We start from the raw sequence: 23,355 nt of genomic DNA, 5'->3' as shown, positions 1-23,355 counted from the left end.
CAGAACACTGCAATGCTTGCATCTATTTTAGTGAAAAAGCAATGAGAAATGTGTTTCTGTGATGTGTTCCTCAAACATTTCTAGATTTCTGTGATAGTGTATGTGTGGATGTTCTTATACAGATGTCAGAACAGACTGTATATTCCAAAAAAAAAAAAAAAAAATTGCTATTAAGTTCTCACTTCTTGTATCTTATATATGATGAACTTTGTTAACAGAGCAACATTTTTTTTTTTTTAGATAACATTTCAATCAGCCGTGGCTCATCTGTAAGGACAGGTGGGGCAGATACCCACCAAAATATTTATCCGAACCATAGAATTTTAAATAAACTGAAGCAATAATAAATTGTAAATGTGTTCAGCATTCTGCAACAAATATTTTTGGATTTTCTAGGCTATTTAAGTCATAAAGTGAGCAGGATATATTAAAATTTAGCATATGGCTTCGTCAGGCATGTATCATGATATTAACATGATACATGCCCTCCCCAGCTCTACAGGGTCCCACAATTTTCCAATGTAAATCTATGGTGAAAACTAGAATTGCAGCACGCTCTAATAGAGAGCCATTGGGGCAGATTTGAGACTGCCCAGCTTATTTTCACACTACCTTACATAAACCTCGCTCCAGACCAAGGCGATATCAATCGGCTTCAGCTATGTGTATATCATTCTGCATCAGGTCAGTAATATGTCTGTTTTCCTATGTGGAGTAACGTATTAAACTAATGAATGTTTAAATCTTTTAGTTTAAACATGCTCATGTGAATAGCCTTTTATATAGTTCTGTTGTGTTTGTTTTAGGTTTGTTCTGAGAAATGAGTTTCTTTTTCCCAACTAATTTCCTCCACAACTTGTAAAAATTCTAAAACACCATTTGGAGGCAATAAATACTACATTAAGGCAATTGTAACATGGCATTTCATGAGCGTGTACTTAAAGCCTATCAATCAACATTTGAGTGTCACCCTCAGGCTGAATAATACATTAGGACATTAGAATTCTGACAAAAGTGTTCTGCATGTGTTTAGCGATTCGAATATAAAGCAAAATATTTATTATATACTAGTGCTAGGACCCAGAATCTGCTCTACCTAAATTCACAGTTAGGAGCTGCTACTGATTTCAATATTGAATACACTGGACTAGTAAAAAAAATAAATAAATAAATAAAAAGGAAAAAGACTGAGGATGTGCGTCAGTTTATGTTTTATATTACCAAAAAAACAATATATATATATATATATATATATATATATATATATATATATATATAAAAAGTTCAGTTACTGACATATTCTCAGTTATTGCCACCGGCCAATAAACAATCCTACAGTCTCTCTCTTGTCCATTTTGGACATTGACATGCATATATTTCTATCTGTGGTGGCCTATTTATTATTCTACGTTAACGGACTGCTAAACAAACTCAGATGGGTGCAGTCATCCTGGTAAGGTTTACTGCAACATCTCAAATGCTTGACTTTCATATATGATATTTAATGCCATCTCCCCGACCACAAAGTTGTACAACCCAAAAGTTCAACGCAGCAGATCAAAATCGTAACAATGTGGCTATTTTAAAGCTCTCAACCCTAGCCAGAACGCAAAGGTTAAAGGATACAGGAAAGATGTAAATGTAGAAACTCAAAATAAATGCTGGACCACCCCACTTGACAGTGCTAGTCACTCAGAATTGTTATATCACCTCTTTTATTTGGTAATTAGATCACAAAAAGTGACAAGATGTATAAAACAGTGAACCCAACACCACAGGTCTGACAGACTAAACAACTCCAATCAATGGTGGAAAGAATTGTTCTTTGGAAAAATGCAGCAATGCCAGAAAACATAAATAAAGTACGTTTGAGGGGCCTTGTTTAGGAGACTCATGGAAACATCTGTGGTAATTAATAGCATTAGACTTGGGTGGCACTGTCGTCACCTGGGTATACAGTGCCTTGCAAAAATATTCAGGCCTTCAAGCAATTTTCTCTCAAATTTTTGCTGAATTCCTACATGTAAATGTTCTCAGCAATATCTGCATTTCATTGTTTCATAGCATAATGATTCAATATACAAAATCTTATATTTTTAAAAGTCACTTTTTGCAGAAATGTCAATCTCTATTTATTTATTAAATGTGATATTGGCTCATTCTTCCAGGCAGATTTGCTCCAGGTTTCAGTTTGGACTGGAAAAATGTTTGGATTAAGATTGGACTTTGACATGGTAGGACACTGGGATTTTTGTTACTGTAATTTGTAGTGTCTTTGCATACTGATACATATCTCTCTTTATTTTTAACAAGATCCGTGTTTCCACCACAGGAACTTCCCCATGAACTAGGGACTTTGGAGTAGTACTCAGTGTGTTTCGACCGCAGGAACCAGGGTCTAAATGAAGTTCAGGGTAAAAATTTGTCCCTCAGAAAGTACCTGCTCACTAGGTACTATTTTTCCAAAGTTCCGGAACATTCGGGGATGGGACATGGGCGATGAACATGCTGACTGGTTGAGTTCACACATTTTATTTCAACCACCATTTTTAAAAGTCTGTTGTGGTGCGTGCAATAAGAGTTGTTTGCTATTCGAATCAACGATGGAGTTTAAAAATACGACCAATGGACAGATGACGAGGTTCAGGCTTTATTAGGCTTATATGCGGAGGACAAAATCCAGCTGGAACTGGACAGTTTCGTGCAGTCCTACATCACCGGACTTAATCTTCACAGTACTTTAGGTCGTGATGGAATCGCAGACAGCAACAGGTTTGGGTGGGGGAAAGTTCCTGGGACAAATTGTTCCGGGTAATTTCGGTGGAAAAGCAGCTAAGATACCCATTTCCTGCTGATGAAACATAGCCACCCATAGCCATGCCAGCATACTTCACTGCAGGTATAGTGTACACCAAGATGAGGGCAGTGTTAGATTTATGCCACACATACTGCTTTGAATCTAGGTCTTATCTGGACCAAAACTGCAACATGGCCACTACTAAGCAAAACTTCAGATGTGCCATCTCATGGTCCCCTATACGTGTCAGTGTTACAAAGAACTCTTATCTTATAATTGACTGGTGCACCTCTGCATGGTTCTTAGATACTGAACTTTGTAGCTTTTTCAAAGTGATCATTAGCCTTTCTGCTTCCTGTTTGTATGTTTAGAGGTTTAGAGTTTAGAGGAACAATGTCTGGATTGCTTCCACTTCCAGATAATTGAACTGACAGTCACCTCTTGGATATTCACTTGGATATTATTTTAAACTTTTCTCTGGAATGTTTTTCAGTTTTAATTTTCAAAGCCTTCAGTCCTCACTTAAATAAGGATGTCTATTATAAAGTTTTTATCCAGAATGCTTTTTTCTGGATTTACACAAGACCAACTGAAATGCAACTGTGTCCTCATTAGAAACATACAACTGTGTAAACTAACAGGTGGTATTATTGCAATGTGGATCTGCAAATTATTAAAATGTGAGAATGAATACAACATGAAATTTCAGCTTTTTTGAATTTCACTGCTTTGTCATATGACACTATGCTAATATTCAGTGTACGATTTGTGCACAATTTTGCATGTGACTAATGAACAAGATGTATTTTTTTGCTATTTTTGTAAATATATATATATAAAAAAGAGATTCTGTTCAAGTTATAAATTATTTCACCTGATAATTGTGGGTAATTTATATAGTTCTAATGGTGTATAAAGGTCTAGTAAAAGGATTTTGAATGGCATAGAAAGCACAAAAACAAGTTTCATGAGCAATTGGTTTGAATTAGAGACTTGACAGATCTGCCTGTGCCTATTGTAATGTTCCTTTTTTTGGAAATGATATATCTGATCTATTAAACATGCAAACACTTTTGGCAGTTGTTGTGTGGGAATTCATATGCTCATTTCTAATAGATGATATGCCTTTCATATGTACTTGGCTTGGTGAGAACGACATATTTTCAAGATCTATCATAAAAGTGGCTTTTAGTGGTATAAAACACACGGGGTAAATTAAGCCATATTGAAAAAAGCCCATGAGCATACAGAAATGATTAAATCCTTTAACTGACTCCATTCACATTTGTTGAATTGTCGTGAACCCGTGCACATGTATGTCAATTGGATGCATTTTGTTCGGCCGCAGATTCACCAACATATGAACGTACTCAAGGTTCTCAAGGAAAACATTCCCTCTGTTGAAGACAGGTGTGTAAGTCCTGTCAAAGCAAGGAAAACACCCAAACGACCACACAGACTCACTAGTTAACCAGCGCTGTCCAAGCCAACTTGACTGTGTTGGTGTTAGAAACACGTTACACTAACATTTGGAAATGGTATGCTTACTCTCCAATTATGGCTGAGGTTTGTGTTGGCCAAGACCGGCAGTTGTGTGATGATTTGTTTAAGGGAAGCTAGACTCCTTGTGCGTGTCTGTGAGTGAAAATGAGTAATGCTTTAATGGGATAGTTCACCTCAAAATGAACATTCTGTCATTATTAACGCACCCTTATGTCGTTTCAAATCTGTATTTTTTTCCGTGAAACACACACAAAAAAAGTTATTTGGTAAAGTGTTTTTGTCCACACAATGAAAGTCAATGCAGTTCAATGTTGCTTTTGACTTTCATTGCATGCACAAAACATGCATGTTTTAACATTCTTTAAAATAACCTCTCTCTTGGCATAAACTAACCACGCAGATGTGCAAACCATAGCATGTAAGAAGAATACCAGGGGATGTTTTGCAAAGCGGAATAAAAATGGAATTAATTATGCAAGTTTCAATATTAGCATTGCTCAGCAGTAACATCACTTATTTCACATGCGAGCAATGAAAATGGAAAAACAGAGAGGCTGTTGCATAAACTCTATTGTATACAATATGTTTCTCTGTGTATTCAAAGCTAAACGCACCTTTTGGGGTCCACCAACTTGTAGAGTTTTCCGCTGTGCGACTGTAAGGCCGTGCTTTTGCTGGAGGCAAGGATGTAGACCTCACCTGCAGAGGAAAGAAAACATGTAGGTCTTTGAGGGATCTCATTTGTCTTCTCTCACCTTCCTTCCTTCCTACTCGGTGCACTTGACACTGGGGTATGAGAGGGTTTCGAGAGGGGCTCATTAAATCCTCATGCAAGTAATTTAATGAGGAGCAAGCTTGCAGTACTGTGCACAGATTGTAAACATGTGTCAGGAGACTGCCATGTGGGTCTCCAGTACAGCCTTCCACTGAATCCCTCTTACAAATCAGCAACAAATGCTATCTCTCCCTCACAGAGGCCCACTCTTGGCAAAGCTTGAGATTTATTCTCTGTCACACTTGACCTGGTGTTTGGATTCGAGAGTTTATGTTCCCTGTGATGCACTGAGCTGTGGGGATATTACATGGTGGCAGAGAGTACAGCCTAGCAGCAGTGAGTGGGCATAACTTTGCTTTAGCAATGGACTGTCAGAGGGGCTGGCATCAAGTTCACATAAATGAACCCCATTACTATTCTAGTGTGCCAAAAATCAGTTGTTACCAATGTTAAATGTGCACGTAAGGAAAGGCAGGAGATTGCACATTGCACCCTATATGCTGACAGACTGCGCTGACCTTTGATTTCCAATCATACTGACTGTCAGCAGCAAAAAAACGGAAGTAATCTGTCAGGAAACTAAAGAAGTACGGTGTCATACCAGAATGTTCCTTGGAGGAAAGAAATTTGAAAGTGGGAGGTAGGACAAGGGATTGGTTTTCTTTCTGTTCTGTATCATTCAGATGATTCTTGGATTCCAGCAGCATTTTTTCTCCTTCCTTTGACTACGGTATACACATTTTAATGTAAAACGACTTCTTCATTAGGCCTTGTCTAAACTAAACAAATCCTTTGTTTGCTCTTTTGCATTAGTTCTTTTGAGAAATGTCTGTACTTATACTGTACTGGTGTCATTAAGATTTTTGAAAGAAAAAATACAGAAAAACACTAATATTGTAAAATATTATTATAATTTATAATTTAAAATAATTGGTGTCTATTTAAAAAAAAAAAAAATAAATAAAATGTAATGTATTCCTGTCATGGCACAGTATAATTTTTTAACAGTTATTACTCCTTTATTCTTATTATCCTAGATAAAAACAGTTGTGCCGCTTAATATTTTTGTGGAAACCATTTTTTTTTTTTTTTTTTTCAGGATGGATTCTTTGATAAATAGAAAGTTTAAAAGAAGAGCATTTACTTGATATAGATATTTTGTTGTAACTATGTAAATGACTTTACTGTTTCTTTTGAATAATTTAATGAATCCTTGTTGAATACGAAAAAAAAAAAAAAAAACTTATTGACCCCAAACTTTTGAACAGTAATGTATATGCTTTGCGTAATATAGTTTTTCAGAACCATGAATAAAGGTTATGACAGAAGCACACAAAATTTGTGGTGAAATGAACACACATAAAGCTTATTGAGAGCTCACTGACCTAATTCATCTTCGCCAAACCCCAGGATGTGGCCTACCAGCGAGGAACCACAGGAACTGCTAGTACCAAGACAAAGAGGCTTCTCTTGCCACGATCTGTCTTCTGAAGGCCTCTGGAGAATTCTGAAGTTCCTGAAACAATCATACAGTCAGAGGTTTAAATCATAAATACTCCAATACTCTTTGCGGTCTATCATTTATGATGCTTCAGATTTGAGTGAACATCTTGCTTGTTACAAAAAACAAAATGACATTACAAAACATTAGGGATAATTTACTGCTTTGGATTTCCAGGAACAATTTCTTTTCTACAGTTTATCTCTCACTGTTGACAAAAAAGGCAGGCTGATAGTGGAGGAGGATGAATTACAAATCAGTGCAAAGTGTGAAAAACATATACCGGCAGCCAATTGACCTGGCAGGAAACCTGTTCTCAATTTACCCTGAAAAAGCTCTTTTTCCTCATTGGGGTATGTGGCAAGTCAGTGTGCGTGTGTTGGCACAGTCAAAAACACAGGAAAGATGGCAGTTTCCTTTTACAGTTGAATGATTACCACTAAACTCTAGCAATGAGGAGGAATATTAAAATGGGAGCTCAATATGTTTTTTTGGAAACATAACTATTTTGTACCTCTGACTGTGTTTATCTGTATATAAGATACATACGAGTTGTACTAGGAGTGATAGAAGATAAGATACAAGTTGTACTAGAAGTGCAAAGATAGAAAGTAATTTAGCATAATTAATCATTTTAATATCACATCCTATAACAAGGGAACATACCCATTTTTGTCTCCAAATACATAACTTCCATAAAGTCTTCTTGACTGACATCCCCTGTAGATAAAACCACCGACTGGGGTTGCACCTCCATTTGACCCCAAGTCAAACATAGATGGTTCATTTTCTGTGGGCAGACACACCAACAACTCACTATTAAGAAAGAAAAGCAAAACCAAGCAACAAGTCGACGTGTGGTTGTACATTTTATGAGTTTTATGGGTTATTTGAGTTAACAGAAATGAATCCTAATCATCTGTATTGTTTAGATAACTCAATTTTACACATTTAACAAACTAAATGTCTTCAATCACCATCCTACATGTGTTGCAAAGTTGATTTATCACCATAATAACAGTTTTCTTTGTTTGTGTAAGGGATATCCATGTTTACCACAATCTGTCAAGAGACCATTAGCACTTCACACAGGGTGGTTTTAATTAGCTATTCCCCAGACAGTTATAAAAACACTAAGTAAACTTGATATGGAGGGCTGTGTTCATTTCACTAAATGTCCTTATTAACATTCAGTTTGAGCACTGTTAAGTTCACATTATAGCTCAAATGGATTAGGGAATGGACACGAGAGGAACGGAGAAAGGGTGAGGTAATCCTACAATTACTATTGAGTGTTTGTGTAATTTGTGTAAGTTTGTATGGCTACAAAGATTACAGCAGCTTAGGGAATGGCGAGTATTATAATGTTACAGTCAGAGCCCCGTAAAACAATAAAATGTGATTTAATGAAGTAAGTCATTCACCATGGTGATGGTTTAACATCGTAAATAGCCTGGTGTTTGGGGTAATTTGGCACACTTGTGAGTCAATCATTTAGGGGTTTAAATGCATTGGTTGGGAGAGAGCCATATTTGTTTGCTGTAAATGTGTAAGGAGTACAAGAAAGCCAATCCATTACTTTGGCCATAGGAAATTATAAATATCCACTTCTGGTATTGATTTAGGGTCTTAGTCAGCACGACTGAGAGATGAACTGCTATGTTGGTCATTCTTTGTTTCAACAAAGTAATAAATGACCATATAAATGCTCTTTGACAGCTATAAATTATATTGTTGTATATGTGCTTGTATGCCCCCAGGAATGAAAAGTATTTTATATTTAAAGTGTGTTCTCACATTATGAAACAATAGTATTGTAATGGTATTCTTGAATAACGCATTGATTGTTTTTTTGTTTTGTTTTTTTTTTTCATTTTTTTGGAACGTACCCTCATTCCATCGAAGACATTCGGTTCTCAGCATAAAAACTGAACATTATTTTATAACCAGTACATGGACTGATAATTTAATGCTTTCTGAAACACAATACAGGAACTTTTTGAGTGGTTGCCTGGTTGGAACTACTTGGCTTGTTGAAAAGCTTTTCTGCTTGTACAGTAATCCATCATGTTTTCAGAAACCAGCCACTTCTAACAGACATACCGTAGTCTTTTCCTTTGATGACCTGTAGGATCCTGCCTGTTGTCGTATTTTTGCCAACAGTATCTGTGCACAGGATCAGCAGACTCCCATTGGTGTCCATGCGAAGCTTATCCACTGCACACCTAGAACACAAAGTATTATTTGCAATGCATTTCTCAAGACAGCAGCAATTTAAACAACACTGATATTTGTTATATTACCATTAATTTAATTATACGATATATAATTCTAATTCATAGGTTTGGCAAGGTCTCTTAATTACATAAAAACCTTAATGCTATGGCACACAATTACATTCTAGAGAACTGTGTGCTTCCACCTTTGTGGTAACAGTTTGGGTGGGCCCTTTTCCAAAGCGAGGTTCATAAAGAAATGATTTACTGCGTCTGGTGTAGAAGAACTTGTCCAGCCTGCACAAAGCCCAGACCTGAGCTCCAATGAACTGGAAGCCAGACCCCATCGCCAAACATCAGTTTCTGACCTTACTGATGTTTAAAGCCCAAAATATACTTCACATTTTATGCGTATGCAAGGGTACAATGCGCGTGACGCGCATCATCAGAATAGTACGTGCGTACTGTATGTACATCACCGGATTTTTGTGGGTTACAAATGCACATTTTTTTGTTGTTGCAGTAATTTGTTTATCCACAAGGTGGCAACCGTGCCCTGGGGGCATCAATTCACAAGGTAGTCAAAAAAAAAAAAAGCTGTAAACTGAACAGACCGGAACACATGCAAGCTACAGTGACAATGGAGGGCTACACAGATGAGAGATTGTCCTTAGAAAGTACAACTCTAGCATGAAAGAATACAAAGATGTTTACATGGGTTGTAACTTGTGGCGAGAGATTGCTCAAAACCGCGCACGAGTCGAACTCACTCATACACTGTGTTCATGTGTGAGTCAAATGAAGTATACTTTGCAAGGTTGTGCATTCAAATGTGCGCGTACGTGTAAAAAAAACTAAGTATACTTTGGGCTTAAGTCTGAATGGGTGCAAATTCTCACATGCATTTTACAACATATAATGGAAAGACTTCATAGATCAGCTGTTAGGGAGGACTAATTTGGGAATTAAATGCTTGACAATCAATGTGATGTTTGAATATCCACTTACTTTTGGCTATATTGTTTTTTTGTTTTTTTTTAGAAAGGAAAGTAAGTGAAATATTTGACCTTACCTTCCTGGGTCATGCAGTCCATGGGCAAATATTTCAGGGGGCTGATTTGTGCTGTTGAAATAGGGGTTGTTTCTGGGTATAGAGTAGGGCGTACTACAACTATCGGTGTCCACATCTACCCGAAGGAGAGATCCTGTGAAATCACTATGGCAGAAAAAAAACTCCACTGAACATATTTTAAACAATACTGTAATCACTATTTAGCATCATAGATTGACTCATCAATAGTGCCTGATTTATCATAGCTACTGCATTCAATACTGTACCTCAGACCATCCATCTCTTCCATATCGTCCAAGGTGATCATGCCATCACCTAAAATTATGTGCAGAAGCCCATCAGGCCCAAAGAGAAGCTGCCCTCCCAGATGCTTTCGGTGGAGCTCAGCTACTTCTATTAACACCCGAGTAGTCCTTGTGTCAACCTGGTTCGGATTTTTCCTAAAACCAAATATTACAATACATTAAAACACAAAACTACATCCATCCATTTTCCAAAACTCTTGTCCTGTTTAGGGTCGCAGGGATGCTGAAGCATATCCACTTTCCCACTGCATTGGACGGCTCGATACGGAAATGGTAAAAACTTTGAGGTTGAGGTTCCAAGCGAGCCGTACCAATACTAAACGTGACGTGATTGATTGGTCAGAGAGATTCGTCACTACCAGCGTCATTGGATTTGAAACACGAGACACCACACCCGCTAGATTTAAATAACAATTTAAGTAACAGCCACCGCAGTATCATTTATTGGCAAAACAACTTGCTTTAAACAACCGTCGCACGCAACTTGAAAAAAGAAAATGGCTGTATCGTGGTCAGTAGGTGAGGTGCAGACTCATTGGTAGACGAGGAGCGGATCCACCGCAGTAGAGGCGGCACAATTATAACGATCAGTCTATAATCCCACCCACTTTGAAGCAGTACTAACTGCAATTGAAAAGCAAACCGAAAGTAAAGCGAGCCGAGCCGAACCGAACCGAGTAGTACCACGTAGTGAAAAAGTGGTTCAAGTTATATAAAATTCAAATATAAAATATATATTTTAATATATTTAAAGTTTAAAAAAAATGATAAATTGCCCCTAAAAATCAGTAACACCGAAAAAAAGAAAAGTCAAAGCCTGATTATAACTCCCATCCAGATGACACTGGCAAGCTTGGCATCTGAAAGGCTCATTTACAATGTGATTAAGATGAAATGTATACTTCAGCTTGTTTTGTTAATGCTGGGTGTTTGCATTGCAGCTGGGGATCAAAACACAATCAGAATGGATGTCAGTTTTCATGATAATTATATGTTGTGATTACATATCTCTATAAAACATTCATCACTGTCAGTGAAAGCATTTCATGAGGAGCTCGGCATCTCAAGACAGATCCAAAACCACATGGAAAACAAACATTACGCATGCAAGTCCATGTGTAAAGTGTTTGATCCAAGGTCCTCACCACATATTGACATTGGGGGGACCAAATGTGTGAATAAAGCATGGTTTTGTCATTAACAAATTTGTACTTTTTTGAGACAATTTTATATATATATATATATATATATATATATATATATATATATTACCCCTGTGCTTGGTCAAGCTGTGACTGGTTTCCCATTACCTGGACACTGTGTACTCGACTACACGAAGAATGTGGTCGTGTGGTCCGATAGCCCAGCGCTCCTGGTTGGTTGTGTAGGAGACGTAGAGCTTTCCATTTTTCTTATAATTGGGGTGGAATGCAAGGCTTAGCAAGCCCCTTTCATCTCCTCCCTACAAGTCAGATGGGGTACACAAAGAATCCAGAAGTTAATTATGTCCTTTTTTTTTATTTTTGATCTGCAAAATGCTAAAGCAGTGCCTCCCTATACCCCCCCCCCCCCCCCCCCCCTCTCTCTCCTTTTTCTCTCTGTGTTTCTCCATCTCAGTCTCTCTCCATATGGGGGCCAGTTACCCCATGCCCTATTGCCCCCTTGCTTTTTCTTACCTCCCCTCTCCTTGACTACTGCATTACAAATGATTATAAAACATTTGACTTCAAGCAAACCCCCTCCACACCCACCTTTTCACCAACCCTGTCTTGGTTATAGACGCTTGTATTTGGGGCCAGGCTCCTCTGGGATGCCCAGGCCCTCCTTGTGGCCTCCATTGTGCAAGTGATTTGTGTGTGTAATCTTTGGGGGATATCCGTGAATGCAGTGCTGAGTGGCTGAAACAATTCATTAGCTCACTCGCAGTTCATAGAGAGCACAAAAGTCCAGGATTCCTTTAGCCCCCCTGTTCACCCTCTTTCCTCTCTCTCTTTTTTATTTTTAAACCCGTGCAAAATTTGAGAGAGGCAAGAAAAAGAATGGACAGAAGAAAAAAAAAACACTCCCACTGTCTTGGCAACAAGTTGGAAAACATTGAAATTGCTTGTGTAATAGGTAAAACCTCTCATCCCGGAGGCAACTACATGAGTTGTCACTACTCTGGTGGTCCACTCATCATAGCCTGTTGTAATAAGCAGCTATGTCGCTTTAGTTCCTGGGGAAAGTAATAATGTTGGGCTTTCCTCTCTTTCATCTTTCCAACTTTGTTTTCTTTCTGGTAACACAAATGAATGAACGGATTGCTAAGCGTATGCCTCATGAATGAAGGAACAAATCAATGAATGAACAAATGGGTTTGAGGAAAGTCTCTGAAAAGTGATTATGATTTAATGCTTTGGGATAAGACATAACAGCAGTTTAATGACAACACATACACTAACAATTTAGTGATATTGGCTGTCAAATAAGTAAACAAATAGAGTTTTCATGAAATTAGCTGGCTGTGCCATCTCTGTGGCATTCCTTTCTTATTTCTCACAGGAATTTAGCAAAGAGAGGTCTTCTGTGGATTGCTGAAGTTAACGGTGTGGTTCAGCTCACGGTACACGCCAAAACATACAGATCATAAATTGGTCAGAGCGGCTCTGTTGGGCTGTGCTGAAGTAATCCAATTCGGATAGGCTTCAAGTTCTAGCGCTCCATCTCTGGAATGCTCCAGAGGAGTTCGAATTGGATCTGTAGGGACAGGAATAATAACACTCAGGAGGCCTCTTTAGTTGACCACAAAGAGCAAAAACATGAGCAAAACTTTGTGGTGCCCATTAAATGTCTGTTCTACATTAATCAAACACAAAATGAGGTTGGGTTGAGTTAACAGCAGGTTGATATAATTTATCCTTTCTCTGCATTTTCGAATGAAACATTCTTCCTTTCCCCGAAACTCCCTCCCAACATGTTGGACTCCTGATGCACTGACCTGAATCCCAAAACAAACACAGAGGGAGCAGGTCAAGTTAAGAATTCCAGAGAGTCGTATGATCTCAGGCCAGGGACCACCAAAGAACAACTGTAAATTAGCTGAAATATTAGCTTTTGCTAATGATCGTTCCTTCAACAAGTAGGCACAAAAAAAACGTTACTTTTCCAGGCCCAGTCCTCTGGGTGCTACCAAAAACTTAATTAAGAGAAGACAAACTTCATGATAGCCTCCCTCCATCCATCATAGCAGATGTAGGGCTATGTGTACAAGCCTCAGCTTATTTGCAAAGCTAGTATACACTGTTCCACTGTAGCAGCCACGAGAACTTTAGATAGACATTTAATCAGGTTAACATTGCAGCATGCTTATGTCGATAGGAACACTTCAGCTCTGAAATGTGGCTTCAAAAGAGGTTCTACACTATGTTATTGTAAGCATTCTGTGCATTGCCTGTTGCTTTGACAGTCCAAAGATTAGGTTGTAACAGCTTCTCAGGAAGAATGCTAGTGAGAATACATCAGGGTCAGATGAATTTGCAGACAGGAACAGAGCACTATCGCCTCCCTCCTAGCCCCCCACCCAACCCATCGGCAGCTGCTTGCCTTTCAGGGCTTGATGCATGGCCTGGCTTGCACATTGTTTCTGAGCACCTTTTGATCCTTATTGGCTCAGGCAATCCTACATAAAGAGGCATTCCACCCGAGCTGATTGGAGAAAAACAATGCGTGTCTACCTCAAAGGCAATCTGAAATGCTCACACTAATTCAGAGCTCCATTTAGTTCAACACAATGAATCCCAAGACCCAAGTCAAATCCCCCTCCTCCACCTGTTAACACACATTAATCCTGTGACAGTACTGGAGTTCTGGGTGAGGATCGCTCACTTTCAAGCAGTGAAAAGAGCAGATCGAATCGTAGGATAACATTCACTCATTACAGCGGCAGCTCTCTGGAGCAATCCACAAATCTTCTGAATGGCTCTATCACAGGTGCTCATCCTGTCTCGGGGGTCCTCGCAAAGTCTAAACCTCGGCCAGGAACTCAGAGGAAGCTATGCAAGATGACAGCGAAGCAGTGGCTGTTTCTCAAAGAGAACTGTTAAAAGAGTCAAAGGACGAGAGAGGAAAAGGTCCATTTGTCAAAGCTAGGATACTTATTTTTTGACAGAGTCAAGAGCCCTCCTGCTCGTCTAGCTGAAAGAGCTCAACAGCTGTGCGTGTCAAGTGACAGAGTGCACAACATGCTGTGATCTATTTGCTTCGGCAAGAAATAGTTTTTTTGCAGCTGGACCCGTTGAGTTAGTTGATACACCACAATGGAACTACGCTCACATTGCGTGCAGATGTCTTCTTCACTACTTCTAGCAAGGACAACAACAAAGCAGTACCATACTTGTGTACCTATCATGTCAACATGGACTGATTCAGTGCTCTTTCACACAAATAGTTTAGAAGATAAACACTTTAGGGCGCTGAAATCCTACGCTTCAAGATTTTGCTTGTCACTGTATGACTCTTTTTCAGCATCTGGAACACGGTAACGAGTTTTCAAGTCATCCCAAAATAGTCAACTGGTAGTTAACTATTTAAGCACCAATGATAGCACTCTTCAGTTACACTTTATTTTAAGGTGTCAATGTTACAGTGTAATTATATATTTAAGTACAGATTAATATTAATTAACAACATGTACTTACTATAGGGTTAGGGTATGATAAGGGTTGGTTGCATGTAATTATGCATAATTTACTGTTATTATTATTGTAAGTACATGTAACCAATGTAACAAGGACACTGTAAAATAAAGTGTTACCCACCCTTCCTTTGCTGAAACCAGTTCATGGTAGTCAGGCTGGTGCAGGATTGCGCTTGACGACTTGCCACAGATGTGTAATAAAGTAGTTTGAAATAAATCAAACAGGACCACAATCGTATGGCATGCTTCCACAGCAGCCAGTGCAATCCACCTTTGAGATCAATGCAGCAGAAGCAAAAAGGCAAAGCTGTCTCCGCTAGGCCAAAACCAACAAGGTATTAGGAATTTGATCTTTGACTCTTTCATTGGAAGATCAGAATTGAGACATTTGGGTCAATGACAGATAAGAGTGTCTACGATAAAGAAAAAGAAAAAATCTTTCAAAAAAAGCATAAAACAAATATGGTTTCATATGGTTTTAAAGTATAATTTATGCAACAATTCTCTAAAAATGTTATGTGGTGTTAACCATCAACTAAAAAGTCATATTTTCCTTACACCTTGAATAGTTTATGGGTTGCATTTAAGTTTTTGGAGAGTCAAACAACATGACATTTTACATCCTGACCTAACCTTGACTTGTCATAAAAAGGTCAAATTATCTAATATTTTAAAATATGAGAGAGGGGAGATGACCAGTACATGGAGGAGAGGGTGTCTTTGCTTTTCAGTACAAAACTTCTAGCAGTGATCTGAAAAGCGCAAGTTGCACAGAATATTTGATAGTGTCACACATTGTGTGAGTGTGTGTGTGTGTGTGTGTGTGTGTGTGTGTGTGTGTGTGTGTGTGTGTGTGTGTGTGTGTGTGAGTGAGTGAAGAGATATGGTTTCATCAGAGAACACCCACAGTGCTCTGGGAGACTCCCTCAAGTAGACAGAGCATTGTTTTCAAGCAGTTTGGCTTAATTGGCAGAGAGGGGATTGGGCTTGAAGGAAATACAGAACATTAGAATCAAAGTCATGATAAAACACTATCATTCCCCTTCATGCCCAAGTTGGGTCCCAGCGGGTCTCAAGGCCTTCCACGGGCACAAAGGGCACATGTCCTGTTGATGCTCCAAGTAAACATGGCTTACTCAGAATGACTTGGACAAACTTGACAGAATAGCACTCTTGGGGACCGCTGGGGCTTGAGCTTACTCTAATTGTCATAATGATTGCTTTATCCACAGCCAATTATGTTTAATGATGATAAGGCACATTTGGGGTCTTTCCTGTGGGGCTATTGCATGTTGACTCCATAATTGCTCTTTCTCCCTTTATAAGTGAAGCAACAGGAGGTATGCAATATACATAAACTTCCTGTCAAAAAGCAGGTCTCTTCCTACATCTCCGGACACTTCCTAAATGAAATGTTCTCGAATTACAGAATGCCTCAGTTCTTGTGGGGGCAGATAAACATCTGTTGTGACACACGCCATAACTACTGCTGACAGACATGCATGTAAGCAAATGCTACAGCTGGCAACATTTCAGCCTTTCTCACTGATCCTCAACAACCAAACACAAGGTTTCCTCTGCTGGCAGTCAGGTTGACAGCAAGCAAACCACACACATAGAAGCCCACATACAGAATACATTTGTATAATAATATAATTGTTGTGCCAACACTATTTTTGGCTTCAGTATCACCCTCCATTCAGGTTTTGATTTGTGGTAGGAGGAGAGGAAAAATGGAAATAAATCCATAGAAGTTGTTATTGTGCTCCTATAAGATTCTATTCTGTTAGGGGGCTTCATTTCTCCCACCTCGGCTTTGTCTGAGAAGGTGCCAAACCAAAATGATGAACAACAGATCTTTCAGGTTTCAGCAAGGCTTCCTGATTTATGGGAGACAGACTTCTCTGATGGTGGGAGGTCAGGCTGCATGAATATCAATTAGGAGCTAGTTCCTCATCAGAGGCAGATATGTCAGCAATGTTGGGAGAAAAAACCTGTTTAAGTTTAGCTAAAACTTTATTATTAGCATCTTTCAAAAATACTTGAAAGAATGTATTAGAGGCATGTATCAATCCACTAGGATATGATTTGGAATAAACAATCCTGATGACTTATTTGCATTGTATAAAGGTGCTCTCTGTCATTTTTGGTTGATGTTGCGTTAGCCGACATGGCATTTGTCTTGGTCTTGGATGCAGCATCATGCTAAATAAGTATGCTAAATAAGTCACAATCAAACGGACGTTTTTTTTTTTTTCCATACTGTGACATACATCAGAGTGAAAGGGATTATTGTAGAATAAAATATATGTAGGGCCAGGGACTTGGTTCTATCAGTTAGTTGTTGATTAGATTTTGAGATGTAGTAATGCGCTCAAAAATTAATGTGAGCTTGCAGCAGAATAAATGATTGGAGAAGTTCAGCATTCACCACCAGAGAGAAGTCATTTTCACCAGAAGATCAAGTTATGATATTTCAATTAAACAAAAAATTATACATACATGGATTCATTGTTCACAATATTATCTATAACATGCAATTTTCAGGCCACAGATGAGATTGTAATCTTAATCTGGTATAAGTGCACATGAATGTAAACATACATCTCATATTTATTTCTTTGTTTACATATAACACTTTTTAATTAGGAAAAAAAAAAATCCCTGAGCACATTTTTAAATATATAAAACACACATTTACTGTCAATCCAACCCACTGATAACTCCACAATACCAACAAACAAAAGCTGAGTGCCACTTACCTTCATACCGCTTTGGACCAGCTTATGAATGTCCAGAAAAGGCTCTTTTAGGAGCTCCATGTTGTGTGTTAGGATTCGTACAAAGCCTTCCTTCTCCAAAATAAAAAGCCGCTGTGATCCATCCCCACAATGCACCACACCAACAGGCTGTCGAAGACCACTAAGGATCTCCTGAGCGCAGTAGCAATTGTGTTTATGTTTTCTGTACGAAGGGAATGGCAAGATTAGAAATTTAGTTATGCATCAGGCTTTAGAACTGTTGTAATTTACCTGTACCAATCAAATTCAAGAACTATAAGTCTAATTTTTGTTGTTAACAGTATAACTGTGTAAGTGGAATTGTTATAAACAATTTTTCTACTTGACAAACTGGTTTGGGAGTAGACTGAATAAAAAACCACAGTGGAAGTTCATTTAACATAGTCAGACGTTGGGGGCTCTCAAGCTGTGAAACAAGTGTTCCATTAACCGCAAGTCACATTTGATGTGGGGGCACACCAACTCACATTATGCCTTAAATAAAACAAGGGCATCAGCGGTGCTCCTGTTAACAAGCAGTCTTGGAGGGATTTTCCATTGATGTAATAGGGGGTGGACTGGCAGTGAACGTATGCCTGACATCCCATGCCTGGGCTGTAGAGTAACGTCAGACTGACGCGATAGCAGTCACTTTGCCCGATCAGATATGTTGCTTTACTGGCCCTTCGCACTGGGAGGTCCGATGAAGAATTATGACGTTCGTTTACAATGACTGTGGGCTCAGGGCCTTCTCAAAACACACGGTGGATTCACAGCTCATGATTATTTGCCTCAGAAGGTCACATGAAAGTGAGGCATTTATCACAGTTAACACTCAACTGGGGTCAGCAAGGAGATGAAGGGCACACTTCACTGAAAGGTGTCATTAAATCAGATCGCTTTAATAACTGAGGTGAAGTAAAGGTATGCCGAGGGTGACACTGACACACGTGGTATAAAAGATCAGGAGTGTGTTTCTCTTACAACAACGTAACTCACTGTTTGACTACCATAGTACGATGTATAGTTGGAGGGATTAATTAGCTAGTTGTGACTGTTTCTCAAAACCATAGTAACATGGTTGCATCTCTGTCGTTTGAACCACGTTGGTTCAACAATATCAGACCGCTGTTAATGACATTACGCAGATAATGGAGTAAAAACTTCTGCTAATTAATTGATCAAGATCGCAATTTATGACACATTATTAAAGTTCATTTACATTAAACAACAGAAAGCAGTTCATTTTTTTTTTTATATCACGTTTACATGCAGTTTGTAATTGCCATACTCTCATAGGCTATATATGAAGTTCTTATGGATCTCATTGGCATTCTTGAAGAACAGTGGTAATTTTTGACAACAAAATGTATAGATTTAAATAAATATATATCTAAATGGAATGAAAGATATAGAATGTACTACATGTTAGACTTGCATATTGTGCCCAAGAACATGACCTCTCATGAAGTCCACGTCATAAAAACAAGAAACTATGCTTCTAAGCACAGCTCGAGAGCTGTCGTTCCAACCACCCAAATTTGCGATGCTTTTTGAGAATGTACGCTGGAACTAAGGTTTTGGGAAATGTAGAATCATTGAACTACGTTAGTAACAACTGAACTTGTGACCATAGTTGGCTAACGATGCTTTTGGGAAACACACCCCAGATCTTTTGAGTCCTACAGGTGGTATTGGTGACTGTACATATATATATAAAAAGTTGTACAAAGTGAATAACACTATTCTGAGGTTACAATCAGCAGGATAATCAGCTATGAGCTTAATTTTCATCAGAGCCAGTCTCAGTTGACATCCGTCACCGTGTCCTGTCACAAATGGTCAAAGCCCTCTGACTGTCACTATCGGATCAGAGCTCCTGCAGTATAAGCACTTTCTTTGTGTTCTTAAAGCTGGCTAAACTCAGTCTGGACACAAAGCTCTGGTTTGGAAAAGGGGGCAGTGGACCAGTCAACGAGTACATGCAGGAATGTTGTGACATGGAAGGTTAGTCAGGCGTGTCTTGTCTCTAGTGACCTTGTTCAGGCTACCCTGATGACCTAGTAGTCAAAGCAGGCCAGTCATAATGGGCCATGGGACATGGGATGACGGTAAGGAAGTTTCTCTCATGCTTGATGATGAATGTTGTTACAAGCAGATGTCATTACACAGAATAGTTCATCCAAAACATGGAAATTTCATCATTATTTAATCACCCTCATGTCAATTTTGAATAATGTACTGGACCTCTTTTCCATGCAGTTACATTATATGGGAACTGGAGCTTTCAAGTGTCAAAAAGGATGCAAAATTACTGTAAAAGTAGCCCATACAACTTCACTAGTTTCACTAGGTTCCAAGTCTTCTGAAGTCATACAGTACAATTTGTGACCATACTGACATTCACTTGACATTTATCTTGACATTTGATATTCAACAGTGCTTTGATCTGCCTGCATTGACGCTATTCTTCAAGAGCTGCTATGCAGCCAAAATTATATACCGGTTATCAATGTAAAGCTGCTTTGACACAATCTGCATTGTAAAAAGCGCTATATAAATAAAGGTGACTTGACTTGACTTAACAAAATCAAAGTGGTTATTCATTCATAATCTTCCATGCCATTGGTTGTTGCAACACGATTGAGTCAGAGATGAATTTCAGAACCAGTCAGTCCAAATAATTTATGAATCATTCAAACTGGTGTAACTGATTCATCAAAAAGAACGATTAGTTCACAAATCAGACATTGTTACTTTTCTTCTATACTCTCATCGATGTGCTAAAAAGCACTAGGGCAGGTGTTGAGAGTTTTGTCAATATTTTTATTTGTTAAAATTTTTATCATATATCGCACAAGTCATGTGGACCATTGCCATTTTGAAGGAGCTTGACAGCCCCATTTCACTTTCATTGTATTGCAAAGACTGGCCAGGATTTTCTTCATAAATTAACTCTTAATTTTATCAGAATTTTGGGTGAACTATTCGTGTACAATTTAAAAACTCTGTTGAATATACCATATAAAACAAACTAAGCTGAAATCAGAATTGTTTTCAACAGTAATTATAAAAAAATGTGTGTAAAATTGAATTAAATATACCTGTTAATCACTTCTATTTTTTCATCTAACAGGTAGTTGGAATCTCGGCGCAACTGCTTTCGGTGAAAATCTGGAAAGCACAGCCCTCCGTCCTTCCTTCCATAGTACTGGCAGAACTCATCCACGTCGGCTTGGAACAGTTCTAAAAAACACAGACAGACAGACAACTGGTCTCAGCCTGAGATAGACACCACACAGGGTCCATTGATGATGTAATAACCTCCAAAACCAACTGAATCCCCTACAGTCAAAGCTGTACTCGATTCAAGTATGTCCTCAGCCATCAGACGGCTTATTGTGTGGACGTTTTGGTGGTGATTCCGGTGCCAAGCTCAATTCCAATCTTGTCTATGGTGCATTTATAAAGTACTGAGTCTCAAATCAAGACATTTGTTTTTGCCTCTCATATCTGACAAGTGCAAGTCATGGTCATTCATACCAGTCCAGATCTTTAACCATTTGTTATAAACGGTCATATTTGACAGAGCCACATTGATACACAGTTCTGAGTGCTACAATGATGTGCTGGTTGAACCCCAGTAAGGTATTATAAACCATTTCAGACATGTGTGGTCTGTATGTTGCGAGTTTAATTAAACCCAAAAATGCCAAACGCTCAGTCTGTCTCTGTATCTCCTTCACTGTTATATTTTTCAGTAGAAACATGCAGGTCAAGTCCAAATAAATGATAAGTACACACCCAAACTGATTGATTATATTTCAGAGATTAGGTTTGCTTGCTTACTTTCAGGGAAAACACCCTTATTTATTTCTCCAGTAGTAGCCAAAATAAATTCACCATAATTCACACATCTAGAGTTGAGGAATGCAATGAAAAACCTGAAATATTAAGCATGTGGCACCTAAATCGTGGTCAGTTTCTAGGAACCGTCTTGCTTTTGGCTGAATGAGTAGTACGACGACAAGGGGAGAGAACAGGACTCGGTTTGGCAGCCCCAGCATTACCTAAAAACCACACTGATATGGTTACCACCTTAGCTAAACCCTCTCATGGGGAGGAGTAGAGCAAATACAGCAGTGATAGAAACACAAACACACTCCTCTCCTTCCTTTCATCTCCAACGAGTCCCCCATGCCGTCTGAGGAAGGGGGCTACGGGTGGGAGTGAGGCAGCAGCACCAACAACAGAGGTGATAGGATATCCCTAAACATCTAAACACAACAGTAAGATCAAACACAAACACACCCACCACCACCTACACTCACACTGCCATGCCACCCACACACAAACCACAGTGGTTATCTTGGGCCTGCTGGTGTGAGAGGTAAGGGTTTGGGAGTTGTTGTCAATAGTAGCTGAGAGGTCAGAACCTTTATGCAGTTCCCACACTTGTAAATTTCCATAATTTTTCCTAGTCTTTTCAAAGTTTGGTTATTTCAGATTGCTGGATAAGTATTTTTAGAAATCAGTTTGATTCAGACCTTTTTACTAATGAATAATTTAGACTGCTGTATGAACCAGTTCAACCAATTTGGATTCAACGGAACAATTAAAAAGAATGATTCATTCAAAAATTGGATAAAATATGGTAGAAAAAGTATATTATTCACTATAGAGATTGTTGATAGAAATAGTATATTATTCACAATACAAATTGTCTATTATTTCTAAAGACTGTAAATGTTTTTTTTTCCAGGCATAGAGGATATAATTTTAAGATTTTTCATGACTCTGCACTGTTAAAAATAATGGTTCTTCATTGGCAACTATGGTTCTGTAAAGAACCTTTAACATGCATTAAATCTTTCCAATGCACAAGATGTTTCTTGTAATGGAAAAGGGTTCTTTATTTCATTGAAATCTTCTTTTAAAGGTACCCTAGAATCAAAAATTGAATTTACCTTGGCATAGTTAAATAACAAGAGTTCAGTACATGGAAATGACATACAGTGAGTCTCAAACACCATTGTTTCCTCCTCCTTGTGTAAATCTCATTTGTTTAAAAGACCTCAGAAAAATAGGCAAATCTCAATATAACACTGACTGTTACGTAACAGTCGGGATCATTAATATGTACGCCCCCAATATTTGCATATGCCAGCTCATGTTCAAGGCATTAGACAAGGGCAGCCAGTATTAACGTCTGGATCTGTGCACAGCTGAATCATCAGACTAGGTAAGCAAGCAAGAACAATAGCGAAAAATGGCAGATGGAGCGATAATAACTGACATGATCAATGATATGATATTTTTAGTGATATTTGTGAATTGTCTTTCTAAATGTTTTGTTAGCATGTTGCTAATGTACTGTTAAATGCGGTTAAAGTTACCATCGTTTCTTACTGTATTCAAGGAGACAAGAGAGCCGTCGCTATTTTCATTTTTAAACACTTGCAGTCTGTATAATGCATAAACACAACTTCATTCTTTATAAATCTCTCCAACAGTGTGTAATGTTAGCCCGTTAGCCACGGAGCATAGCCTCAAACTCATTCAGAATAAAATGTAAACATCCAAATACCATACTCACATGATCCGACGCATGCATGCAGTATGCATGATGAACATTTTGTAAAGATCCATTTGAGGGTTATATTAGCTGTGTGAACTTTGTAAATGCACTGTATTATAGTCGAGAGCTCGGGGGGCATGGAGCGCGTGATTT

At 38.5% G+C, this 23,355-nt stretch overlaps 1 protein-coding gene and 1 long non-coding RNA gene across 5 annotated transcripts in view; one reads left to right on the top strand and one right to left on the bottom strand.

Moving 5' to 3' along the window:
• The window catches only part of LOC125272077, a 70,532-nt gene extending 49,419 nt beyond the window's left edge, over positions 1 to 21,113 (top strand). Inside the window, exons 4-5 of the long non-coding RNA XR_007185761.1 lie at positions 19,538 to 19,631; positions 20,761 to 21,113. This is a non-coding gene — a long non-coding RNA (uncharacterized LOC125272077). The remainder of the gene's footprint in view (positions 1 to 19,537; positions 19,632 to 20,760) is intronic.
• LOC125272071 (hedgehog interacting protein) overlaps positions 1 to 23,355 on the bottom strand; it is a 47,182-nt gene that overhangs the window by 8,719 nt on the left and 15,108 nt on the right. For all 4 annotated transcript variants that reach the window (XM_048196650.1, XM_048196651.1, XM_048196647.1 and 1 more), the window contains exons 3-11: positions 20,729 to 20,870; positions 17,607 to 17,808; positions 11,480 to 11,631; positions 10,131 to 10,304; positions 9,865 to 10,008; positions 8,680 to 8,801; positions 7,243 to 7,366; positions 6,461 to 6,591; positions 4,915 to 4,999 (exon numbers count right to left, since the gene is read on the bottom strand). In XM_048196650.1, coding sequence (XP_048052607.1) covers positions 4,915 to 4,999; positions 6,461 to 6,591; positions 7,243 to 7,366; positions 8,680 to 8,801; positions 9,865 to 10,008; positions 10,131 to 10,304; positions 11,480 to 11,631; positions 17,607 to 17,808; positions 20,729 to 20,870 — 1,276 coding nt within the window. The remainder of the gene's footprint in view (positions 1 to 4,914; positions 5,000 to 6,460; positions 6,592 to 7,242; positions 7,367 to 8,679; positions 8,802 to 9,864; positions 10,009 to 10,130; positions 10,305 to 11,479; positions 11,632 to 17,606; positions 17,809 to 20,728; positions 20,871 to 23,355) is intronic.

Source organism: Megalobrama amblycephala, linkage group LG7, assembly GCF_018812025.1.
Source record: "Megalobrama amblycephala isolate DHTTF-2021 linkage group LG7, ASM1881202v1, whole genome shotgun sequence".
Taxonomy (NCBI): Eukaryota; Metazoa; Chordata; class Actinopteri; order Cypriniformes; family Xenocyprididae; genus Megalobrama; species Megalobrama amblycephala.
This window is presented reverse-complemented; position numbering and strand designations above follow the sequence as displayed.